This window comes from Nelusetta ayraudi, unplaced genomic scaffold (genome assembly GCF_046127955.1).
Source record: "Nelusetta ayraudi isolate G7.1 ecotype Tasmania unplaced genomic scaffold, CSIRO-AGI_Nayr_v1 ptg000042l, whole genome shotgun sequence".
Taxonomy (NCBI): Eukaryota; Metazoa; Chordata; class Actinopteri; order Tetraodontiformes; family Monacanthidae; genus Nelusetta; species Nelusetta ayraudi.
Genome location: NW_027466092.1, coordinates 21,571,653 through 21,597,720, shown reverse-complemented (window position 1 = coordinate 21,597,720; position 26,068 = coordinate 21,571,653). Strand labels below are relative to the sequence as shown.

The 26,068-nt window shown below is 43.1% G+C and overlaps 1 protein-coding gene across 1 annotated transcript in view; it reads right to left on the bottom strand.

Moving 5' to 3' along the window:
- Window positions 1–4,498: 4,498 nt before the first annotated feature.
- LOC142894320 (phospholipid-transporting ATPase ABCA1) overlaps window positions 4,499–26,068 on the bottom strand; it is a 158,012-nt gene continuing 136,442 nt past the window's right edge. Inside the window, exons 46-50 of the mRNA XM_076035585.1 lie at window positions 25,219–25,353; window positions 23,021–23,124; window positions 20,022–20,114; window positions 11,210–11,453; window positions 4,499–6,735 (exon numbers count right to left, since the gene is read on the bottom strand). Of these exons, the coding sequence (XP_075891700.1) occupies window positions 6,619–6,735; window positions 11,210–11,453; window positions 20,022–20,114; window positions 23,021–23,124; window positions 25,219–25,353 (693 nt within the window). The 3' untranslated portion in view covers window positions 4,499–6,618. The remainder of the gene's footprint in view (window positions 6,736–11,209; window positions 11,454–20,021; window positions 20,115–23,020; window positions 23,125–25,218; window positions 25,354–26,068) is intronic.

Genomic DNA, 26,068 nt, shown 5'->3' with positions numbered 1-26,068 from the left:
TGGTGGACGACGAGAGAATAGTCAGCCACGGCAATATTTGAAAACATGTATGAGGACTGTGAGTGTACTGTGACCTCAAGCAACATTAGTTTTAAGACTACTTGCAACGTACAACCACTGAATGGTGTTGATGAACTGTTAGCCACCACCGCTAACTGCGTGCTCTGCTTGTGTGTTGTGTTGTGTTCGCTGGCAGTGAAACTGAAGAGGCTGCGAGTTTGACTCGCAAGTTTCTCTCCTTATAGCGATGTTCACGCTGCCAGCATGGTAACATGGGTTGTATAGAGCTCTTCCTGCTTTGTGCTTGGTGTGGACGTAAGTTGTGCAGATATTCTTGTCTAATAATAAACGACTCTATGACTGAAGTGATCGTTTCAGCGTACATATTTTCTCTGCTAGGACAGTGTTTTGATACAAGTCAACAGTATGAAACCAAATCATTCTAAGCCCTATTAAAATGTCTCACGAAAATACAAAACAAAAGCACGGTCAGTACACAAAGTAAAATATATTTACGGGGACACGGAAGGCACAAAAAACGTCCAGGGACCTTCGGCCCGCCTTGCGGCCGTAACTCAGCCCGCGCTGGGTCCCTACGAAGCTGGATTAGCCGCTAAACAGCTGCTAAAGGGTGAAGCCTTCACGACGGTAAGGAAATATGAGGAAGCGAGCAGCGAGATACACCGATCTACAAAGATTTCAGTGCGGGGTAATCGTGTGTTGCTGCTCTGGAGGGGCCAGAAATCAAATAGAAAGGCCTGGAAATTAGTATGATAGGTCACCTTTAAAGACTTGACGTGAAGCACCGCACATTTCCACGATCAAAAAATGTTTCGTACATCTGAACATGAACGTGGAAACGTGCGTACGTTGGGTTTTCGTGCGTAAGTATCTTTTGTAATGAGGCCCCAGGTGCTTCATGCCTCGGGATCGCTACCTTGGAATGCTGTTGCATTTCAAAAATGAAATCAATCCATTAATCAGTCTCTCAAGCAATCAATCTTAATATTGTGTCACCGATCAGCATACGTTTAGCTGTGACAAAAGCAGAAGGTTGCTGCTGCAACCAGTCGAAGAAGAAAGAATCACATCAAATAACAGGATGTGTCCGCGAGCCAACCACAGATTAACTGTGAGGTATTTAAAGAAGGGAAGGAACATTAAATGCTTTGCTCAAACAGATTTGAGACAGAGTTTGGGTGAGCACGACAGCACAATGTGCATCGTGACACATTTAGGGAGTCACGTGTCAAAAAGGAAGGACATTTTGAGTAGGCTTTACACCGATCATATCGGCTATATCGGATCGGCCCATATTTGGCATTTTTTGAAATGTTCGTGATCGGGCGTCATGTCATAAATCCCAGATCCGATCGATGACGTCATGGTCGTGTTGAAACTTTTTTCATCCGTCTCATTTACTCCAAAGTAGTTTCACAGCATCGACATGTTTATTTGTTTGTATCCGAGAGCTAATGATTCATGATTCAAAAACCTTCATTTTCATCTTCGTGCCTCTTCCTGTTTTGAGTACTGTCGCTATGTGACGGACAATAAAGTTTCTTTGAATCTTCACGACAGCAACATCCACATGGGCGACACAAACAAACATGTCGGAGGTGTGGAAGTTTTTCAAAGTGAGAGAAACAGACATAGCACGAGCTATCTGCAATATATGCAACGCTACTGAACCTCGCGGGGGAACTTCGGCAAAAAAATTCAACACAACAAATTTAATCAGGCACTTGGAAAAGATACCCTCGGAGGAGCATGTCGAGTTCAAGACCCACAATGCGGAGAAAAAAAAAGAAAAGCAAACTCCGAAACGGATGCTAAAGCAATCAACTTTAGACAGTGCTCGTCCGTATAGTCGGGAAAGTGAGAAGGCAAGGGGTGTACATAAACAAGTCATTTAAATATTGCTCCTCGCGTGATCGGATCGGTGATCGGTTATCGGTTTATTTAAACTCGGTGATCAGTGATCGGTGATCGGTACAAAAATCATGATCGTGTAAAGCCTAATTTTGAGTTGTTGCTGCTTAGCTTCACTTGCAGTGAGACGATCTGATTGGTCCACCCTGAATGTGATCTACAGCAGGTTTGTACAATCCGTCTAGGGTTGTTGTTTTTTGTTTTTTTTTATTCATAGCATAAATAAATTATCTACCACACTTCCTATGGTCTCTTTCGCTGAAGGATATGTACAATAAATAACTGCGAATAAATAACTGGGATAACTTCATAGAGCCAACGTGGCCACAATGACTACTGGTGGAAAAAAAATACGTTGAGAGAAAAAAATGTCCAGAAGCTGAGTCCAAATCTGAAACTGGAGGACATGGAAGACGGGGGACTTTTTTTCCATCTGTGAAACCCAACATGTCACAGGTTTTCTTCTCTTGGTGTGTATGCATGAAAATGTCAAGGCAATTAACTTGAGGGGCAGCGGTGGCGGCGGGGGCATTTTTAAGCAGGGCAAAGCAACTCTTAACAGTGTCTGCAGACTGGGTTGTGCTACCTGGGAGATGTGCAGGGGGAAGATAAACACACCATTACCATCACGTTTGTGTTCCATGCTGACATTTATTTTAAAAGCTGCACACATGCGCACACGCACTAGCACACATGCACATACACATCTAATTTCACACATAGAGAATTTGAGTCCAAGATGTTGTTTCTGTTGACGTGGAATTATAAAAAACAAAAAACAAAAAACAACAAAAAAAAAAACAGACTCACGTTAACATGAACTTCTCTGAACGAGGACAACGTGATAGATAGACAGAACATTTCACCTGATCTGACAGCTTGAGTTTGCAGCACAGCAGCACGGTGACATATCAAACAGGCTAAACTACTTTTCGTGTTAAAAACAGTCTGTAGATTTCCAAAAGCCTGAATAATTTGACTCCATGACTTATTCCCTCACAAGAAAAAACAAAAACAGGACAACCCTTTTCTGGGGGTGGAAAGCAGTTGATGTATGAAAGGTTTAGCAGCATTTGAGGGTCTTGCTCCACTTCATGCCAACAGCTACCGTTAAATGTTACACACGTGACCCTTAAAGGGAAATTCTGAATTTTTTTTTTCCTTTACCAAGCGTCACCAACAGTGTAACTATATAGCAAAAGATGGCTAACGATCTAATTAAATAGAGAATTACAGTCATCAATCATCAAAAATGGTTAAATTGTTGTTTTCAAATATAGTTTGACACATTATACATTTATGCAACTTTTTAATTTAAATCTAAATTGAAATTTCAAAAAAGGTTTTAAAATTGCATACACTTTTTATGTTACTATTGACTTAAAGCAAAATTAAAGTAAAGATCTGGGTAAAAATCAGCAGTGCGACGTTATAAGAAGGGCTTTACTGAACTTCAATGTGGAAACAAACAGCATAAGGCACAAACTTAACCAGCTATCAAAGGCAAGAAATGTGAATTAATTATTAGAAATTAAAATAGAGAACAAAAACTTGTTAGAGATGTACCAAAAGCCCAAGTTGCCCTGAAGTGTCTATCGTGGTGTGACTGCAGTGAGATGAACGGGTACCTTGTGCCAATTACTACCGACTGCAGACAGCATAAACCAGGAAGCCCAAAGCGAGATGAGCAAAGTCAGAGTACAAAGGCTGATTAAAAGCTGTAAGGGTGCTTTTTGAAAAGCTACGCCTGTCGATCACACCGTCCAGTCTCCTCAGACTACTGTGATCTCCCCATTTATTGTACTCTCGCAGCAGGACTGGTAGAGTGAAAGAGTTGTGGGCGAAGGCCACTTCATGTGAGATATGCATCGAGAAGGAAACACAAGGACAAGTCAGCAAAAGTGAAAGCTCCCAGTTTGGTTTTCTTACAGACAAAATACTTGAATAGAAACCTTGGTAGAAACACAATCATCTGTCCACTATTGTCTCTTGACAAGTAATAATTCTTCAGCACAAAAAAAAAAAAAAAAAAAAGAAATACTTTAAAACTTTTGACTAGAGGCCTCTTCTAATGCTTGGGGCCTGAGCAGGATTTGACAGGTGATTTTACCTGAACACTTCGACTCCCTGGTCCTTGTGGAGCTCTGCAGGCTGATGGCCTCCAGCTGTGTGCTGATGAGCAGGAGAGACATGAGGAGGGACATGTCGCACAAAGCTTCTTTCGAAGTCGACTGTGGCTCACGAGGTAGAGCGAGTTGTCCAATGAGCGAAAGGTTGGCGGTTCAAATCCCGCTCCATCCTAGCCCGTCGTTGTGTCTTTGGCCACTTAACCCTAAATTGCTAGGCAGTGCCTTGCATGGCAGCAGCCACCCATTGGTGTATGAATGTGTGAATGGCTGAATGAGAGGCCTTTGTGAAGGTGCTGGAAAAGCGCGATATAAGTGCAGTCCATTTACCATTTCTTTTGGCTGGCTGGGCATCTGGTGTGGCTGCTGCAGGACACTACCGAGGAGCAACGCAGACTTTTGAAACGCTGATTCAAAGGTTTTTTTCCTTTATTCTGACAAGAAATGGAACATTTAGAAGATATTTAGCAGAGAGAGAGAGAGAGTGGCTGTACCATTAAAAGAAGTCATTTTCAGCAACACTTCTGACTGGCAGCGGGTCATCAGGGACAGACTTTAAAACTGATGTGATTACTCCCCAGTCAGTCAAATTATGCAAAACAAAGGAAGGTCAGTTTCATGTTTCAAAGTAAAAGTCTCATGTCGTTAATTCAATAAGAAGCCCAGTAATATTCAAAAGTGCAGCAAATTGACAGTGAAGTAACTCCTGAAGCTGCTGTGAGTGGAGACAGCATTGCGTTGGAGCTTACAGAGCCACCAAATGAACAACGCATGAGGCCAGGAAGCTGTTTAATGAGGATGCGTAGATACAGGTGGGCTGGCTAAATTGTTTTCTGGAGTAACTCAACAAAAATGAATGGACAGAAATCTTTCACATTTGTAAGTAACAGAAAATACTAAAATCCAGCTGCCTCATTTGTCCAATTTAGACTTTAGTAGAGCTGGAGTTTTTTGTTGCTCTTGTTTTGATGACAAAGAGAAATGCAACACTTTCAATTATCGGTGAACAGGTTGGTTTGAAATGACAGTCATGTATTTCATGAAAATCAATGACAGAGGCAACTGCTGTTCCATCCTGGCATTCTGACTTTAAATTTGTTGTAAAACCTTAACAGCTTCAGTAGAACATCATAAATTGTGTGCGTACATGTGTGTTTGTGTGTGTGGTCATGTGACAACAAAATGAATTTATTCTCAAGCAGACAGGCTGACAGAAAGTGTCTCACACTTTGAAAAGAAGTTGCTCTCCCAAATGGAAAAATAAAATGCTTACCGCCTTCTGGCATCCGGCGGTCTGTGCTGAAGATTGGACGAGTGTGAGAGTGTGAGGCCCAACAGGTATGAGCCTCACACTGAAGAGAAACACTTTGAGTGGAGGAGATGACGGAGGCAAAAGCAGAGTCGGCACGCTGAAATCTAAAGTCAGAGGAGCATCATAGTTTTGTGCAAATGTTTAATCGTTTGCCTTGGCACCAAGCAATATTCCGTACAAATAGGATTTTGTCATTCCCCAAATCGGCACGGTGTGGTATTGAGGGACTTAACGCAACAAACAAATGACGTCAAGCTCTCAAAGTAAACTCCAGCAGTGATGAGACGAAAAAAGAAGAAGTGTTCCCATTTTGTAAAAAAGCAACAGCAACAATGTCTAACATTATGTATAACAGTAAGGCAAGAATGTTTTGGATTTTTAACTGCTAGTGACAATAGCCGCTCATGATCATGATTCAGGAGTGGATGGTACTGCATTAAAAAACACATTCAAATCCCTGAGATAAATCACATCGCTTGGTGTGTCAGGTAATCTCAACACAAATGTAAACAGATTTTTATTGCCGTTTACCTCACTTAAAATTCCCCATTTAACAAAAGTGGCCTTTTTTAGAAAGTGTTGAGTACAATATTTGACAAATCATGTTAAAAGCTTGAAGTGAAGAAGAGACGGAAAGTTCACCTGAGGGCCAACAGCAGCAGCACAGTTAGCTGGCAAAGCCAGAAAGCTAGCTAGCTTGCCTCCAATTACCAAATCAACCATGGAAAGGGTCCATGTGAGAAAACATTGTGAATAAACATAAACATACATTAATAGGAACATTTGCAGTGAAATATGATACAAAACAATAAGTGCTGAGGATGAAAAAAAAAATCTCCTCTTAATCAGACAAGAAAATTCAACATTCAACAGATTTGTTCATCTCTTGGTGATCCTAATTATTCAGCTGCATTTAAACTTTGGTGCTCAAACTCCCCAAAATATGTCCTTCTAAATAGGCTTACATTGCACCATATCAGCATCAGACATACGCTGGGCCCTGCAAAATAAATGTCACAGTTGACAAAACTGGTCACAACATTAAGACAGTATTCTACCTAAAATAAACTATTTTAGGCTGACAGTGCTTTTAAACCTAAACAGATTGATTTGTAGTATTTCCACTGACTGGTTGAGTCAGATGAATTATTATTTAATTTATTTTATTTCTTCCATTCCACACCAGCTGAAACAGAGGTAGGTTGCTGCAGTTTCTATGCAGAGAGAGAGAGTCTTTGCGGGTGGCCATTAGAACTTCTCTTCCTGGAGGGTCATCACTGATTGTAGTGGAATTTCATCTGAAGTGTCCACAGGCTTTTCATAGCCTTCCTCCGCGTGTTGCTCCCTCGCAAAATTCACAAAGACCTGGAATAGCGATAAGGAGGACAAAAGAGAGGGGTGCTTAATGGCAAATGCATGATAGAAAAATTATAATAGAAGGAGCGCAGAAGAGGCCTGTGGAAATTTCTCTCCCAATCTCGTTTTTTGCTGCCTCGCTCTGTCTCTGAAACAAACAGAAGTGACGCCGGAGATGGTGGGTGCATGTGAATGAGTTGCAAGACAAGGCCTGTATAGCATTAAGCAGGCGCCTCGGCTCACGGGGCGAATGCCACTTTGATGTCTGTGACCAGCTAAGAGCTAAAATAAAATAATCTTCCTTCTGTGATTCCCCTTTCACGCCGCAAACAGAACCATGGATTGTGTTTGCCTGGTTGGCTTTGAGTCGACACTTTCTGCATGAGCTCTTAAAAATAGAAAACCGGATTAGTTTATAGATTGAGAGATTAAAGGGGTGATCTACTTTGTGGGTTCTATGGAGCCCCTAAAAGGGACGCAGATTTTTTTTTTTCCCTCAGATATTTTGTTTGTATGTATGTTTTACACGCTCAAGTAAAAGTTTTTTACGCGAGCGCGTGAAACTTTTACGCGAGCGCGTAAACATATTATGTAGTACACGGGATACATACACTGTCGGGTATATTTCGTGATTTAAGGCAGGTGGTAAAATCTACCTCTGCTGCCATGTCCGCCACCTGACCGAACGAATGTGGTTTAAGTGCAAAATCTGTGCGGCCACGGGCTCTGTCATTGACCGCCGGCAACGTCACATACAGCAACTCTATTAGGACAAACTACATCGCGGACGAGAGATAGATAATCATATATAGATATAGATATAATATTACATCTACCTATTATATTTTACCTATTATATCGACCAAGTGGCACCGAGTGGCATTTTCGTAATGACAGGTGGACACAGCCATTAATGGCATGACCCAGGCTCCATCTGGGTGTTTGTTTGATGCCCGTTGAGGCGGAACGAAGATGGGCAAGGAAGCCAATCACTCAATTAACCTCTGCTGTACACCAAAGTGGCTATTGCAGAATGTTAAATGGCTATTTTCACTTCCATTGACATGCTATGATGATTGCTAGATGACCACTTATTACATTTCAGCAACAGGACAACTGGACCAGAAACACAAGCAGGTTTCAGGAAACTTGGCCAATGAGGCCCAGTGTGTAAAATCTCATTTGGTCTTTTGGTCTCAGAATCATTGCTTTAATAGCAAAAACAGGAAAAAAAAATAACAGAGTCACTTCAAGTCAAAACTATCACAAAGCAACAATTCTGCCCGGATCTGAGAAGAAGTAAAAGACTCCTTAAATCAACTAACTGACTGAAACTTTGTGAAACATAAATCAATAGTTGAAAATCAAAGCAGACAGTCACACTGACTTGAAAGCATCATTAGCTATAATTAACATTTTTCGAATTCATTTTAAATGAAGAAAATTATTATTCAGACACCGGTAAAGGGCTGTGTCTCATCTTACATTAATTAGGAGGCAATATGATGGGGCACAAATGCCACAAGTGAAATTGTGTGACTGCTACTTGCTAAAAGAGGGGAAAGTAACTCAGCAGGGCTGCCCCGGAGGCAGACAACTCTCGGAGAGGTGATTGTCTATCACCTAGTGTCTGTGGCGGTGTTGAACATTCTATTTTGCTATGAATGGATGTTTTGGGGGGATAGAACTGTAAATACTTTGATTCTCTTCGTTTAAGGACATCATCTCACTGTTTGCTCGACAACAGCTTGTCTGCCGCCGCTAAACGTCGGGCTCCAGGCCTTATGGATCAATATTAATTGCAAGAAGAGTCGAGTGTTGTGACAAAGGTCGAGGCTCATCTCTATAAGTCACCAGCTGAGAGGTGACACTTGTGGTGTCCGCGGTCTCTCCAGTCCTGTGCTCCCTGCATTTAATACTCTGACCTCCTGCTCCCACTATGGTTTTCTTCGAGCCTCTGATGTGGTAAATATTGACCAGTGAAGGATGCGGGAGTCCCAGTGCAAACAAACGGAGGCAGGGCTATAGAAAGAGACTTCACTAAGCTGCTCTGGGGGAAAAAAAATAAAAAAAAATAAAGCTGCAAGCAGCATTGATGGGGCTGAGCCCGATCGCTGCGACCGCCCCTCTGACGCCCACCAATGCCTACTGACCCCTTCAGAATCTGCAAACGCCTGTCCACCTCTGCCAACCCCTGCCATCCCCTGAAGCGCCCCCCTCCCCCAAAACACCCAACTACGTCCTCCCGACGCCTGCCATTCCCATTTGATGAAATTTGGAACAAGTTTTGGAGGTCAAATGTGTGCAGGAATCCGCTTCTGACATTTTTGCCTGTTAGTGGTGCTATGGAGCACCTAGAGTTGTTATTTTTGCATGAAAAAAAAAATGTTCATCGGTCCTGATGTGTGGGCCAGATTTAATCAAAATTGATCAAGGTTAAAGGGGTCAAAATGGGGGTCAGGTGTGAGCAGAAATTCAATTATGACATTTTTGGATCATCAAATGATTTTATTTGGACACTTTCTTTCGATGTGAGGAGGAAAACTGCATGACTAAATCGGTGACCTTGATAAGAAGTACACGTCAGTATTTTTTTTTTCGTGACTCTAGCCCCTTCCTTTTTGAAACATGGGCAGTTTAAGTTGCATTTTTTCACTTGTGCATGTACCCTATACGGAAATACGCACTAAAAAAAAAAAAAACTGCTACGGGGATCTCAAGCTTTTTTTTTTTTTTTTATTAACTTTTGATCTTCACAGTCTTAGCTATGTCATACAATGTATGGCACACCAAAAACATTTGCGGTTTTGGACGCAAAACATTTAAGAATTGTTTAATGTTTTGCTCATACCTGCAAACAAGATAAAATTGCGTATTTTCTGTTGAAGACAGAAACTCGGCTAGAGTGTTTGAAACGTAGCTGAGGATCACATGTGTGGGTTTTGGTCCCACGATTCTACTACGTTCGTACTGGCTGTGAGGATTTTTCTCATGTGGATGTTGGTTTTTTTGCCTGTAGGTGTCGCTATGGAGCACCTACAGCTGTCATTGTTGCATTAAGAAAAAAATTCACCGGTCCTGACATGCGTGCCGAATTTCAATCAAAATTGAACGGTGTTTAAGGGGTCGAAAGATGAATAAGATTAATAATAATAGAAAACATTCCCAAAAACAATGGGTCTTTCGCCCTTGTGACAGACATGGCTCGAAGCACGTTCGAGCCCCGTCGTTCGTCGGGCTCAGCCCCAAAAAACATTTGCAAGAAAACTACACTAACCCAGAGAATTTGGCTTCTCATAAGTTCCATAGCCGTCAAAGCGGCTAACTAATTGCCCCCTCCAGGACACATTTCTCTTAAATAATGCTGAAGAAGATCTCCTGTCATGTGGAATTCAGAGTTATTCACAAGAGAATCACGTCATTAATGAAACTCAGCATCCCTGTAGTATTCTCTACATGACATAATTTAATTTAGCAAAAATACAACATCCGCATTGCGTCGCTAACAAATCCACAGACAACGGCGTCTCTGTCTGGGCTGTTGTTAAACCCTGCCACCTGACTGCAGTCCTTGTCATTCATTCATGTCTGCGCGGCCCGTCAACCTCTGCGGACCCCATGGGGGTCGTGTTCACCTCCTATACGGTCATCTGCTGCCGAGCTAATGGCTGCCTTGTAAGACTGGGCATGTCCACGCTCACCTCTGTGGGCCTGATTGCATGGGGTCTAGAGGGCGCTGTGGAAAAACACAAGGTGAGGCTGGTGTGCAACATGCTGGGCTCACACTATCGCACCAATCTGAGGGACTGGCCAGTGCACTCGACATGCAGCATACAGAAGGAGACAGAGGAGCATTTTGTTTCAGATGAAAATCAAAAAGTTTTTTTTTTTGGTGTTGTCAGACTGCAGCAGGACACAGTACAATAAGTTGCAAGTGTTCAATAAAAATTATGGTTTGGAAGTTTCCTTAGCCATGTTTGTTGGTAATTCCTGTTAAGAGAAATGCTTTGATGTCAGAATGGAGATGAAGATGGAGAGATTGGAGTAAATATGTTGCCTGCCTTCATTAAAAGTTTCAATGCATTGAGCTGCATGGGCAGATTTCCATTTATTCTGTTCCATGCTTACTGTAGGGAACACCACCATGGAATATTGATTGAAAAGGGGAAATCATTTAATGCTGTCTGCTTATGAACTTTAAAGCAGCTAGTTTTTTGAAAACTCACCTAAAAACACTTTCACATCAATTTTTTTTTCTGTTTCCACAACTTGACTGTCACTGTTGTTTCTATCAGAGAGATGCAAATCAGATGTTTGTGTGTACATTATTTTTAACCTTGATTTATTCCTGCAACACTTCCTCACCACGCTATGTTATATCAAATCCCTTTCCGCTCTGTCCCAGTGGCACCTTAGGTTTTATTGACAAAGCGTAGAAGGAACAAAATAGAGCTCTGTCACTTTCCCAGATTTCGGGCCTCACCTGATCCAGGGTGGTCTGGGACACAGAGTAGTCTTCTATTCCCAGCCTCTGCTGCTGGCTGGAAAACTGTCTGAAAATGTTGGCCAAGGCTCCCGACGCATAAGGGAACTGATATTGCAGTGTGTTGTGATGCTTCTCCTTCAGAATGCTGCCATGGAACGTCTTCTGGACGAAATCCTCGACTGGCTTCAGCAGAGGGGGAGATCCGCCGACCCGGACAATCACCGTGTAGCCATCGCCAAACCTGAGAGGGGAAACATGGATTCCTGCTCAGACAGTAAAACCACGAGTCCACACGCCACATACTGTAGATGGTGTGTGACCACCAGATGTACCGGTGAGGAGCTGATTTTGGCACCCACAAGAAGTCATTCAGGAGAAGTGCCATAGTAAAGCTAAGAACATATCCAATGTGATGGACAAGCAAAAATACTGCATCTGGATTGTTTTGGCCTCAGTCACCCTAACCGCTGCACTGACTGGAGACTTAGCAGATACAGACGCAGACATGTGCCCCGTGTGATCAGTGGCACCTAACACAACATTCAAGGCAGCATACAAAATTGGACTGCAATCAAGTTTATTTGAATTGCTTTCTTTCAACCAACCGCTTTGGCAAATTCCTAATATGCAAATCACAAACATAATAGCTCAGGGAAGACATATCCTAGTTGTCTTCTTTTGAGTCATCTCATTCGTGTAGTCATGAGCTATTGAGTTTTAAACGATTCATTCAGGACTTGCACATCACTACTTTAGTTAGTTTAGGACTTGCATTAAATCCATAAGCGAAACCCACATAATCAATGGCATATACATGTTATTCAAGACAGAATGGTTTGGTCAGTGTTTTACAAAGTAGCCAAAGTGTGAAAATATACACATAACTGTAAAACGTGGAACACCCCCACGACATTCAATACTGTTACAGATCAGATTGTCCCCGAGAGCTGATTAGCATTCTGCGTCATCCTGGTTGTGTGGTTGTGTCTTATTATTCTGTCATTAGCACTCTTATGACCCATTGCTTTCAGCCTAATTAATCCCATAATGTTGGATTTACTCAAGGAAATGTCCATTGCTGGCTGATGCAGCAGCGTATACAGTGGGAGTACAAGGCTCCCTCAGTGGCAATTAGAGATATGGGTGAATAAACTGCGGGTGCGCATGATCCCAGAGGGAGTGAGAGTGTAAGTGAAGCTCCCTGAGAGAATGGACTGGGTGGGCAGCGGAGAGCATGTTAGTTTTGGATGCATAACATTAAGCAGATGCGGTTCAACAATAGTGTACTTGCATAAATCAAGTCATCTCTGTGAAGAATGCATAAGTGTCCCTCTTGCACTACTGTACAGTGCTACTAGAATCAGTTCATGATATGGCCCCATGAACCATGAAGAGTTGTTTTTCCTGCATTCTGATTGGACGAGCCAGAAAGCATCCTGCAGTCAGGTAGCAGCAGGACGTTTCCAAGAAATGTGCTGCAGCGTCACATGACAAGCTGTGTGTCATATAATCTGTGACCGTGAGGTATGTCGGGGAGACATTTAGTTGTTGTTAAATAACAAAAGAGAAAGGACATTTGAATTAGATGTCGACTGATCAATCAGTTGGTCTGCGAATTAACTAAAATTAATAAGCAAACACAAAACAGACACCTGGGGCATTCCTTTTAGTTACAGATACTTATGCACTCATTAAGGTCTGTTTACTCGTTCATTGCTCATTTATTGTTTTTTTTGTTTTTTTTCCATTCCCCAAATGCAAAAAAAGAAAAGAAAACCCGAAGAACATTGAATTTACATTACGCCTAACTGCTGTCTAAACAGCAGCACCGGTCACTGAAAAACCCAAATTACTTTCTGAGTTTTTTTTGTTTGCTACTTTGAGCATGAAGCGGGACAGAATGAGTATTTCAGCCGTGCACTGTTTTTGCGATGCGACAGTCTACAGGTAGACCCCGACGTGACCATTGATGTCAAAATGTTGGAACAGTGAGGAGCAGCTCTGATCTCCCCAGGGACTGCACCCGGTGGACGATCAAATGCAGCCCCATCCTGAAACTGAGGGATTTTTATGTTTTACACCACCACCAGGCTGCAGCTGTGGGTGTCCTGCACGAAACAGCGTGTCAGCACTTCATTAAGCGAGTGCCCTTTGGACAGCCCCTCGACCATACCAAATTACACTTCCATTACACTGGCCGCGGTCCTGCTCGGGACTGCAGCGGAATACTTTCGACAAATGTAGCGCGCGGCTTCGTTAACTCAAAACCATAATAGCCATCATCAGAGGAAACAGGGTCTCGTCAACGACTCCGGCATCAGTGCACAAAGCGAATTGCACTCGCGCAGCTCTTCTTTGTGTTCTCCACTCAGTCAGTATTCAGACCCCATAATTTGTCATTTTCATGACTATATTCCAGTGTAATATCATTGTGATGCAGTACGTATTTGCCAATGAAATAGTGTGTAAAATGACCACAATAATTGAGGAAAATTCACAATCGGACTTGGGACCTGCTGATAGGCCTGTTAATGTCCAATTGGCTGTTGCCATAGCACTCCATTCAACAGGACAGCACCTAATAGTTTGTGGCACGCCATCACTGGGAGAAACTACTTTACTTTTCCAAAAACTACATACAAAGTCCATTTCCCCGCCGCTCCACAAGGTGATTTACTGTAAGTGTAGACATTCTACCTGTCAATCATTGCCTCAGGTATAAATACAGACCTAGATGGGACAGACTTCCTCTCTTTGCCCCCCAAACCATGTAGCTGGACACCGTTTTGTGATGTGTGCCAAGTGTCTTTTGAAGTCTTTCCAATGTAACTCAAGTTTTATTTTTTGTGGAGGATATTTTCTTGCGGGGATATCTATCATGATTATGTATCAAGTTAATGTTGAATTTAATGGCTGATGATTTGACTGAACATACATTTTTAAGTTAATTTAAAGTTTGATACTTTGCACATGATATTGCAATTTATTTCTATCCATATAGAACCATTTACACTCATCGACTTCTGTCACCAATTCAGCATTCCTGATTGAAAGAGAATAAAACTGAGAATGGAGTGCAACCTTGTTTCTTGTATGGCTACAGTTCCAGCCTTAAATCCCCAACAGTCACAAAGTCAGGCGTCTGTTTGTGATAAATGTGGACCTAAAGTGCCAGCACAAACAATGAACAATGTTGATTTGCAATCCCTGAACCACAGTCTGTGGGTCCACAGCACATATTTTATGTTATGTGCAGCCAGAATACCGCTTTTACTAGAGAACTGATGTTTGTTGATGAGACAGCCGACTAACGGTCTTTAATCAGACTCATCAAAACAATGTCACAAAGCACACACTGATATCAAATCACCAGCCATTCAAGACTCTACACACCATCTCCTTTAGTTCATTGAATCTGCAGGCTCAGGGAACTGTTGTTGTCCAAGGCATACCGAACTTGAAAAGGTTGCACAAATGTTTACTCTACAATCCACTGAAAGGTCCGATGTGCTTGGAGCTGGAAATGAAATGCTGCCTGACAGCGACTGCAAAATCTGCCATCAATTAACTTCACTCATCCTCTCTTTTTCTCTTTATACATTTTTATTCTCTTTGCCTCTGCAGCTACAGAGAACCTTCAGGACAAAGTACATTCCCATCATATTCCTCAATTTTACTCTGCCTCTAAATTTGCAAGAAAACAAGCTCTTTAATTTTTGATTTGCTGTCAGTTTTGGTTCCTCTCAGCTGCGCTCCTGGTGTAGACAGGTAGGGCTAAGCATGTTTTAAGAGCCCTTGTGCAACAATAAACCTTCTCAACAAAAATGCAATTTGGGGCTGAATATGGTCTCAAGATAAAATGACAGCGTCATGGTTGTAATACAATGTCGCAAATAATCCTTTTGCAGTATTGCACATCATCAATTCAATGCAGCGGCTCAACGTACGAGACGCTGTATTATCTGCAACACTCCTACATTTACCATTTGTCTGCCTCGTTCCTCTCCTACCCCGAACCCCTGCAAAGTTGCTCTTCCATGTAATTTAAAACAAACCGGAGCCAAACTTAGATAAGGCCAAGACAAGCAGAAAATAATTCTGCCGCCTTCCTTCATCTGAGGGAGTCTCCGAAAGGTCACCGTTGCTGCTGCCGATCTAACCTAGGCGGCCCTCGTAGGTTGGACCGAAATTGATTTTTTCCCCAACCCAAGTAGGTGGTGTTGAAAAGTCCCAGTGATTGTCACATCCCAAAGGATGCAAAATTTGTCCTCCGCATTTTACCCATCCTGAGGGAGCGGCGGGCAGTAGCAGTGCCGCACCCAGGAATCATTGGCTGATTTAACCCCACAATTCCAACCCTGAATACTCAGTGCCAAGCACGGAGGCAATGGGTACAATTTTTGCAGTGACGCGGGCGGGGTCTTCAAATAAGCACGTGCATGACAAGCGAAAAATGTTCAAACCGCATTTAAATGGAATGGTGAAAGCCTGAGGTCTCCCACGCTCCCTGCAGGCGTCTGGCTGTTCAATATAAGTCTTGTCTTGTTTTTGTGGGTTTTGCTTGGCTGCAAGACACATTTGTCTTGTGTACCATTTAAGCCCTGGTAGTGAAGGAATACTGCCACGGTCGGTCAGTTGATGGATTTTCAGGAAATGTGCAGCAGTTATTGAAGTGCCACGACAGATGGACGGGTGTTAATCAGCTGAACTGTACTCACATACGCATCTAGAAAAGAGCTCATAAGGGTTGTTTGGAAAGGGAAAGTGGATGAAGAGAGCAGCTCAAGTGTCATGAGGCCCTCTTTAATGTTGTTTGTTTCCCCGGTCCAGCTCGTATCTACACCTTGTGTGTCAAATTTAAGGTCAGAGGACCAGATCTGGCCCACCACATCATTTTAAGCGGGTTTGATGCCTCTTGCCTTCTGCCAATATGTTTCTATTCTACTCCACGTGTGATCGTCAAGTTGCTTGAGAATGTGCATCACATCCCACAGTGTCAAGTAGCTCGATCTGCACGCCCTGAAAAAATGTGCATGATTATAGCATCTGCTGGACTACATTATGCAACAAAAAAACAAATATGTAACTTTCTCTTCTACTTCCATTTTCAACATTCTATGTTGCATCCAAGGTTGCATTGGGGGTCATCTGCTAGAGTAGTATCCTGGTTATGAATACCCTGATGGTGGCAGCATCCTGAAGACTGCCACCATCAGCCGACCATTATAGAGAGGGAACAATTATGTAGAAATATAAATCAAATAAAAATCAGGGAATATGCGTACATCTTCTCCTACACAAATAAAACCGTCCTTGCTTAAAGTTTTTCGGGATTAGTTTTTGACAGACTGCTTACTTACTAAGCAAGGTATTTACAAGGTGACTGCAAGCAATAATGTGCCTCAACATTAATCTCACATGATGGCCATCATCTGGCCCTGTAAAGGTTATTACTGGGGCTGTTTCACCAAGTTCAACAAGAACATAATGTAATAAAAAAAATATCTGAAGTTGTCCAGCAGTTTGTGCAGACCTTGAACAAATCCCAGCAAATACAAATGAAAAAGATGAGAAAGAAATTAGACCCTTTCCAATCATAAAGGGTATAGATGTTTTGTATAAATATGAAACACTGATTTGTTTCTGTCTGGCTTCTTGGAGACTTGTGTACACTTGCGTCACTGATGCACTTTAAACTACTAAGGGAATTATGTTGTCATCCATCCCAGTCTGTGGCCAGTACTTAAAAGCGATAAACTATTTAGTTAATGGAGCACCTGGAGGGTTGTCATGGGAGGAACTTTATTGGACTTCTTCTCGTCAGCTTGGAGAGGGTTTAGATGGATGGGGGTGTGGGGATGAGGGGTGGCTGATCCAAACTTTCAGACATCACTCTTGTAAAAATTCTCTTGCACACACACTGCATTACCTTAATGCATTAAAGGCACTTCACCCCCAGACTAGTTTTTATATATAGCGATGTGCTCCGAGCTGAGAGGAATAAGACTTGGGACTGTGGCAAGGACTTAGTGCAGGTAGCATAGAATATATATATATGAAAAGGGGGAAGTGAATGATATCAATCAGGGAGAAATCCTGCAATGGCTCGTGGACGTCCTTCCTAACTGACAAGATTATAAGGGCCGAGCTTTGAGGCTGCTTTTATTGGTTCCTCCACTTCATTTGAGTTGACTTAACACCTGGGGACTTTCATTGCAGCTCACTGCTCTGCTGCTCAACAACTATTTACAGCCCCTCACAACTCTATCACTCATTTATCGCCTCCTCCCAATCCCCGTCTGCCTTACAAGTGTGACTGATGGGAGGATCTACGCATCTGGACAGCTGAGGAGTGTGTGTGTGTGTGTGTTTTTAAAGGCTTGCAGGGCAATAATGAAGGGCCAACCTAAGTAGTCTTACAATTCTCTTTTTTTTTGTTTGTTTTTTTGTCAGAGCCCACCGCCCATATTAAAAGCTTGCAGGCTGCCTGTCTATCTAACAGTGTGAATGGGCTATTTTGGCTCATTTAGGGGCCATGATCGAAACAAAGAGGCGGGTTGTTAAAGCAGCAGAAGGGAGTCTTACTGATAAAGACAGGGGTCATTGCTGAACTAAAGGGGACAGTACTAACAAGCACTTGGGGGGCAGGGTGCGGGTTGGGTGGTGGGGTGGTGGGGTGGGGGCACAGAATGTGCGAGCCGCCCCCGCTGAGACAACCGCTTTTCTGGGGCTTGTGATGAGAAAGAGATGGAGGTGCTGAGGAAGGGGATGGTAGAAGGTGGAGGGAGGGTCAGCTGTTCATGCCATGTGACATTGGTTGTGTGCGCCACCTGTCACTGTTGCCATGTCAACCCCTCTGCCCCACCCAACCATGGCCCAAGTCGCCCTCCACCTGATGGAGCCCTTTTCCTGCGAGGAATCAGATCCTTCATTTACACATTATGGACTCCAAAGACCGGATAGTTCACACCTTGCATGATTAATTTAAGCACAGGTGGCCAAGCGTGTGTGCATGCACGTCTGCGTGTGCGCGTGGCGGGACAGCGTGGCAGCACAAACATGTGGCAGGAGGGGAGATGGGAAAAGAAAACAGAGAAGACGGTCCTTAATTGCCTTTTGGTCATTAACAGGGTCCCACACCTCATGAAACATTAATTACACCGAGCTTGGCTGAGATAGGGACGCTTAATTAGAAATTATTCACCGCGTGGCGGGAGCCGAGCGATAGCGTTTCGGCGCCGTGTAAATCGTCTGCGCACAGGATCTAAAGTAAGCCCGCCGCAGAAGTCAGCGCGGACGCCGCAGCTTATCTGCGCCGCCTCGTCAAGTCCCTGTTTGGCTGATAGCACGTCGAGTGAAGTAGGACACGTGTTAACCCTGCACCCCCCGCAAACCCCTCCTCCGCCACCTCCCCCCAGTCCAATACCGTCCTGTGTGGGTTCATAAATTATTTACAACAGCCTGCAAGCTCCCTCCCTCCCCCCCTCCACCCCACTCCAACTGACAGGATGTAATTGTCAGGGAGGGATCAGTCTATTGCCCAACCCCCCACCCTGCTTCCCCCCACCGCAGATGTCCCTGATGGAGCGAGTGGGTCACTCTCCTTCTCCCATCGTGCAGGTGGTCAATGACACGGCAATAACGCTCTCCAAGCAGAATATCCTTAACAATGTGCCCCACCTTCCTTGCTGCCCTCCCACTCCACACCTCTCCCCCACAGGCTCGCCCCACCCCTGCAACCAGCTCTATTGATCTTTTTCTTAACGTTGCGTCCAGCCCTTCAGCCCTCCGAGCCAAGAGTCCGTCCTCTCTACAAGATCATACAGCCGAGTTGCAATAATTTTGGCACTTAATAATAAATGGCCTTGCTGTTACACTAAGGGCTCGAAAAGCAAGCGTCAACCTGGGGAAATGTCAGCGGACGGCTGCAACACCTGACTGCGAGGATTTAATGTATTTCGCCAAACACATTAAGAACTGCACACAAAGCCTATGAATGGGTATGCATGAGAACAGGGATGGAGAGAGAACTTATGGCTCTGCAGAGGGATGCACATGAAACTAGGATAACTGGGTGAAAGACTTGTAAGACTGAGCTGAAACTCTGCAGTCTGCACATTCACCACATGTATGGATCTTTTTCCCTGTGGAATTAATGTGGCCACATCGACGAGCCTCAGCACACTGAATTTTGGCTGACATGTCGGATTACGCTAGACTTAATGAATCATGATGATGATAATGAACTTCCTGATCTTAAGTGTGATTCTTAGGTAAAGTTGCTCAAGGTCCAACATTTTTGAAAAGTGTTTTTCAACAATCTATCACAGAACTAATATTGAAAGAAAGTCCAGTTTTTCTCCCACCACTTTCTAGAAACTGTGTGCTATTGATGCCTCTTCCATTGTTGAAGAGAAGTCACCTTCTTTTTGTCTCCTCCCAAACATGTTCAATGACAAACCAAGGTTTAATCGATAATTGTTTCTGTAGTTGCAGCAATTTAGAAATAGTCCTTGTTTCCTTTAATTACTTGGTGAAGAAAATGTACAGTGCAAAATAAGTGTTAAACTTGACTCATTTTGATTGAGGAATAATTGTGAAAAAGTATATTCACAATTTTCTCCCTTCATTTTTTTTTTCGACATCATTATAATAATATAATATACCCATATATGTTATCAATTCCCGCAGTACAAATAATGTAGCAGAGAGCATTTCCACAAGAGATGGTGAGTTCTTTCTTTTCATTTTCAAAGAGCATAAGAGATTTTATCAAAAATTTTCTGCAACACTCACGAAATACCCTCACCTGTTCTTCAGATGCTGGATGCTTCCCAGACACTTGAAGCGGCCATTCACCATGATCGCCATGCGGGTACACAACGCTTCACATTCTTCCATGCTGTTGAGAGAGAAAAAGCACAGGATGAGTAAGGAACCTATTCCATATCAAAAAGTCAGGTATTCGGGTCTCATAAGGCTTTTTATGTTACAGCCAGTGGCCATTTCATCTGTATTCCGATTTTGATCCATTTCACACTTCATACATTTTCATAATTCAATTTAAAATTCCGTACTTTGTATTTTTACGCACATACACAAACATATACTCCACAAAATGAAATCCTTCAAATGTCAACTGGAAAGGCTCTGCAAGAAAACTGGTTTGACTGTCCATCACCAAGCCTACGATGATCACGTCCACTAACACAACGATGCCCTCAACTCAGCCTACTACTCCAACCTCATACACTCTGGCTCTGGCCCACAATAAATAAACTCCTCAAACCCAGCGACAACATCTCCAACTCCTTTATAGTGAACAAGTGCAATGCCTTTCTATCATTTTTTCCAAAACAAGATCAACACTTTCTACACTAACCTGACCACCTCCTCAACACCCTCCACTTCCACCGGTTTGCCCAATGCAGCTGTCCAAACTCAAGGTAGGCATGAAATACTCCACCTGGGCTCTCGACCCCATCCCATCCACACTTGTCAAGGACTGTCTCCCAGCCATTTTCCCTCCTTCAGCTCTGGCTTAGTCCCCAACACCCTCAAACTGGCTGCTGTCACCCCATCCTCAAAAAACCTGGACTCTAACCTGACACCATGAGAAACTTCCGGCCCATCTCCAACCTCCCTTTTCTGTCTAAAATACTGGAACGTACTGTCACCACACAGCTCAACACCCACCTCACCTCCAATGACCTGTTCGAACCATTTCAATCCGGTTTCCGCCCAAGTCACAGCACAGAAACAGCACTCCTCAAAGTCACCAACGACCTCCTCCTCGACCTCACAGCAGCCTTTGACACCATCAGCCACACCATTCTCCTCTCCTGGAATCTTCCCTCAAACATCACTGGCACAACCCTCTCCTGGTTAAGGTCATATCTCACAAACAGTCAACAATTCATCAGCATCAACAACTCCACCTCCTCCACTGATCCTCTGTCACAAGGCGTCTGCCAGGGTTTGGTGCTTGGTTCACTACTTTTCATCTTCTACATGTTCCTCCTCGGTAACATCATCTGCCGCCATGGTGTTCATTTTCACTGCTATGCTGATGACGTCCAGCTGTACATCTCCACCAAATCCATCACTACTGTAACTCACTACACCCTGACAAACTGCCTCAGTGAAATAAAATCATGGATGAACACAAACTTCCTCCAAGTCAACTGTGACAAATCCAACATGCTCATCATCGGTCCCAAATCCCTCACAAAACTGCTCACAACTTCACTCTCACTGTTGACACCTCCACCCTGTCCCCCTCCACTCACATCTGCATCCTCGGAGTCATCCTCGACAATAAACTTCTCCTTCAAATACCATGTCAAACACATCACAAGAACTGCTTTCTTTCACCTCAAAAACGTTGGCCGTCTCTGCCCGTCACTCTCCTTATCTTCTGCTGAAACTCTTATCCATGCCTTCATCACCTCCAGACTTGACTACTGTAATAGCATCCTCTATGGTTCATCTTCTAGAGTCCTCAACAAACTTCAATACATACAGAACTCTGCCGCTCGGCTTCTCACCCACGCCCACTCCAGTGACCACATCACCCAAGTCCTCCAGAAGAAGCTCCACTGGCTCACCGTCCCTCAGCGCATCCATTTCAAAATCCTCCTCCTTACCAACAAAGCCCTCCACAACCAGGCCCCCTGCTACCTCACAAACATGTTCCACTGCCACATGCCTTCCTGCAGCCTCCGCTTCTCTGATGCCAACCTCCTGTCCCCACCACTCAGAACCAAACACTGGACCTCAATCGCCACCTCCACCCTCTGGAACTCTCTCCCCAAACACGTCTGTGACTGCTCAGACCTTCTAGTTTTGCCTCACCTCACTTGACCTTATACCACCTTGGGTTTAAATGCTTTTAAGCTACCCACATATTTGGCTTTTTTATTTTAATTTAAATGTTGTCAAAGAAGTCTTACTCATGTATGTTGACCCTCAAATGGACAACAACTGGGTTGTCACCACCAAAGGAAGGAACCATCTGCACCCTGATTATCTCAGTTTCATTCTATGGCTGGAGCAGGAGCCGCTATTGTGATGGGATTCCTGAGCAATAGCCCAATTAGGATTAGGACTTGGTAAAAACCTGGGAAAATTACCACTTAACCAAACACAAACAACTGGCTGCACCACCTGGGACAACATCAACCGCTTTTATTTTGACATGAAAGCAGCCCCAAATATTCCAGCGAAAGCAACAACAAAGATCATTCAAAGTATTGCCAGGAGCAAAAATGAGTAGAAAATGGGCAATCTAGCAAATAGGAATATGAACAGACTCTTGACTTAGTACAAATAGATCCAGCTATCAAGTTTCATGAGATTTTATCCATTGGCTTTTCAACTTTTTCCTACTCAAAACCAAACCTACAATTGGCCTGCAGCAAGGAAGGAAAAGTTTGGAAACTAATTTAGCTCCAAGAATTATTATGAACAGCCTCCCGCATCGATATTGAGTGCTTTTTTTCATTGCATGAAGAAAAAAACAAGTGCCAGTAAGTAAATTTACACTGACGCTTCATGAAAGTTTTATAGTAGCTTAAATGTTTCTGGGAGCCAGTATCAACAACAGCACAGGAAACTATAGATTTGAACTTAACAATCCTTCTGGACAAGCACTGTAAATGTTTGCAATTTACGGCACATTTAATGGACACTTTGGCTGCTTTTCTGGGCCTGGAGTCCAAATATTTAGACCCTGGCCTGAAGCTTTAATAGTTGGAAAGCAAAAAAAAAACTATTAAAACTATGAATACATTAATATGTCAAAGTCACCTGTGTGATGTGAGAACAACCGAGCATCCCTCTTTGATGATGCTCAGGATACAGTCCCACAGGAATCGCCGAGCCTTTGGGTCCATCCCAGTGGTTGGTTCATCCTGCAACACGAAAAATGGACAACAAAGTGGAAGGCAATTTTCTCAGGGCTCTTTGCATTACAACAGTCATCACCATCATGCATTTCCTGCATGAGTGGCAGAGACAACAGCCTCTTATACACATACAACAGCCACAGTCATACTGAATATTACACTGATTTCCAAACCTTTAGTCTTCATTGGTGGACTCCAATGGAGCGGCCCTCTATTTTTTTTTTTTTATCAGAAAAACAGGATATTTTTTGTTTTTACGTCCAACCTGCAAAAACTGGTGCTTTGTAGGACCTTGAACATGTTCCGATGGGAACAAAAAGAGTGGAACCAACACTGGACTGGGAGTGTTACTATCTCAGAAGATGTCTTAAAATAAGCCAATTGTTTAATCATTTAAACAAGGACATCAGCTTCTCTTAGCCTGAAGTTCACATTTTGAGATTGAGATTGCAATTTAAAATCAGATGAGTTCACGGACACAGTGATGTGTGCTACAGACACACAACACTGTTGTAAAACATTGGTTCAGAGAGATTACTTGCGAACCAAGACAGCTTCAACTAGAGGAAAATGCAGAGCAAAAAGGTATAAAATCCACAAGCATGGTGACCAAATCAAATAGCAAACGTCATTATTATACAGAAAAGTGTAGATATTTTTTTCATGTTTTCAGGCATTTTAACTAGAAGCACACAATGCACACGCACACACACACAAACAGGCGCATTCTCAACAATAGCCAAACACACAGACACACGGTCTTCTTCCTCGAGGCTACTCTGTCCACGCATGATTACACTGACAGTACTCAGTCCATGAGCTGCTTTTGCTTCCAGCTTGGCGTCTCCTTCACATACACAGCCTGACATCCTAAGAAGGGAGGGTTTGTTTTTGTTTTTTTAAAATATAAGTATATATTTATTTATATATGTATTTTTTTTATAGCCATGCTCAGTGCATTCCCTTTCAGACACATGCATAGCCTCAAGGCCTCGTCTGAGCTCACACAGAGTCCCTGCAGCTGCCAGGATCAGGGTTGGAGGAGAGAAGCTGTGTGGAGCCAGGGGCCAGTTTAAAAGGATTATCTTCTAAATGTAATTTATTGTGGATTACTCAATTTGTTGCCCTAATGGCACAAATAAAACCATGCAGCAAAATGCCTTTTTTTTTATTTTACTGGTGGAAAATTAAAATATTTAAAGCGAGAATGTCTTATGTGAAAAATGTTTTCAACTGCTGAATCAAAAAAAAATGAGTCCATTCATTCTTCTATTTTTCACTAGTTGAATCAGTCGTGTGAGGCTGTTCCACTGGAGTTTGAGATGGAAAGGAAAGATGTGAAGAATATGGGACCTTTAAATAATGTACGTTTTAAAATTCATTAAGAACGTAACATAACTCAAAACAACGTCAGCAACAACATCCTCAAGGACATTAAAGCCACTGATAACTGAAAGTATTACTTCCTTAGTCATGTTTTTATATTTCAGCTCTGAGTGTTGATGAATGGGAAATTGAATATAAGCAAACACAGTTATGCCTATTTTTACTTCACACCAAGGAGCACAGTAAAAATGACTCAAGTCTTGACTAAACCCAGGATAAATGCTCCTTCTCTTATCACCATTCCTTGGCTCTCATTTGCCTTTTTCCTTCAGTGCTGGAGAAGTAGTGATATAAATGCAATTTTTTTTCAAGCAATGCTTAACCAACACAGACACTAAACTAAAACATAAAAACAATTTTTTTTTTCTCACCTACAATAGGTCTACAAAATCTTGGACATTACTTGGTAAATGTTTGAAAACTTTATGTGTTTTGTGTACAGTGTGAAAATCTTTTGTAAAGTGAGTGTTGAAGGTTTTCTGGAGCACTATTTCATTAATTTACATTTTTGTGATTACTAGGGGAAGAAAGGATTCACTCAGTGGATCCACCGCTTTTTTTTTCTTCTTTTAATTCTTCAGCCTCACTTCACTACACTGCGAGCAGCTTAACCATGTTTCAGCATCAGCAGCGACTTGCGGATTTATGGTAACACTCAGCACATCACATCATATTCCAGCTGCACAGTGGCATGGCCGTGAAGCTGCATCTTACCAGAAAAAGGACAGGGGGGGCCCCGATCAGGGCGATGGCTGTGGACAGCTTGCGTTTGTTCCCACCGCTGTAGGTCCCTGCTGACTTGTTGATGTACTTGACCAGCCCCAGTTTCTGGCTCCCCCACTGGGCCACCTTGGAATAAAATAAAACAAAAAAAACAAAACCAAACTGGCTGAGGAGTCAAGAATTGTTTCCCTTACCAAATTCTCCTCAAGGAAAGACATTCAATCCCCGAGGTGTTTTACGCTCTGATGTTTAAGAGGGACGGGACATGGCAGCTGCATGTCTGAAACAATACAATGTCCGGTGCCATCCACGTGCAGCATCGCCCATTGCTCATTGTTGCCGATTGCTGATTGTTTGGTGCAACAGTAAAATGCAGCCCGTAGTCTCTTTGCCTGCGCTACATTCCTCTGACGCGTGGACATTTCTGTTTAATGTTTATGCAAATACAGGCCCACTGGGGCTAAATTTGGATCAAAAGGCACCTCACAATGGGCCACGGTAAATTTCAGAGCTGTGCAAGCAGCGCCAAGCTGGATCCCTTTTACGGCGCAACGAATAAGATCAAAGCCCTGGCGCCTGGTCTGAGGGGCCGCGATCGCCGCCAGCCTCCTCCTCGTTTGATCTCAGCCGCTGCACAGGCCGGCAGTGTGCGAGGAGCACATCGAGGCCGCACAGGGCCACTCACACCACTGGGCATAGTGAATAATGTAGAGCCGAGGCTACCTATCACTTGAACAGAAACACCCCAGCTTGCCCTACATGCACTGCTATACAAGAATAAGGCTAAAGGAATAGATGCTGTATATGAAGCAGTCAGCCTGAATCTAAATTGAAATTTATT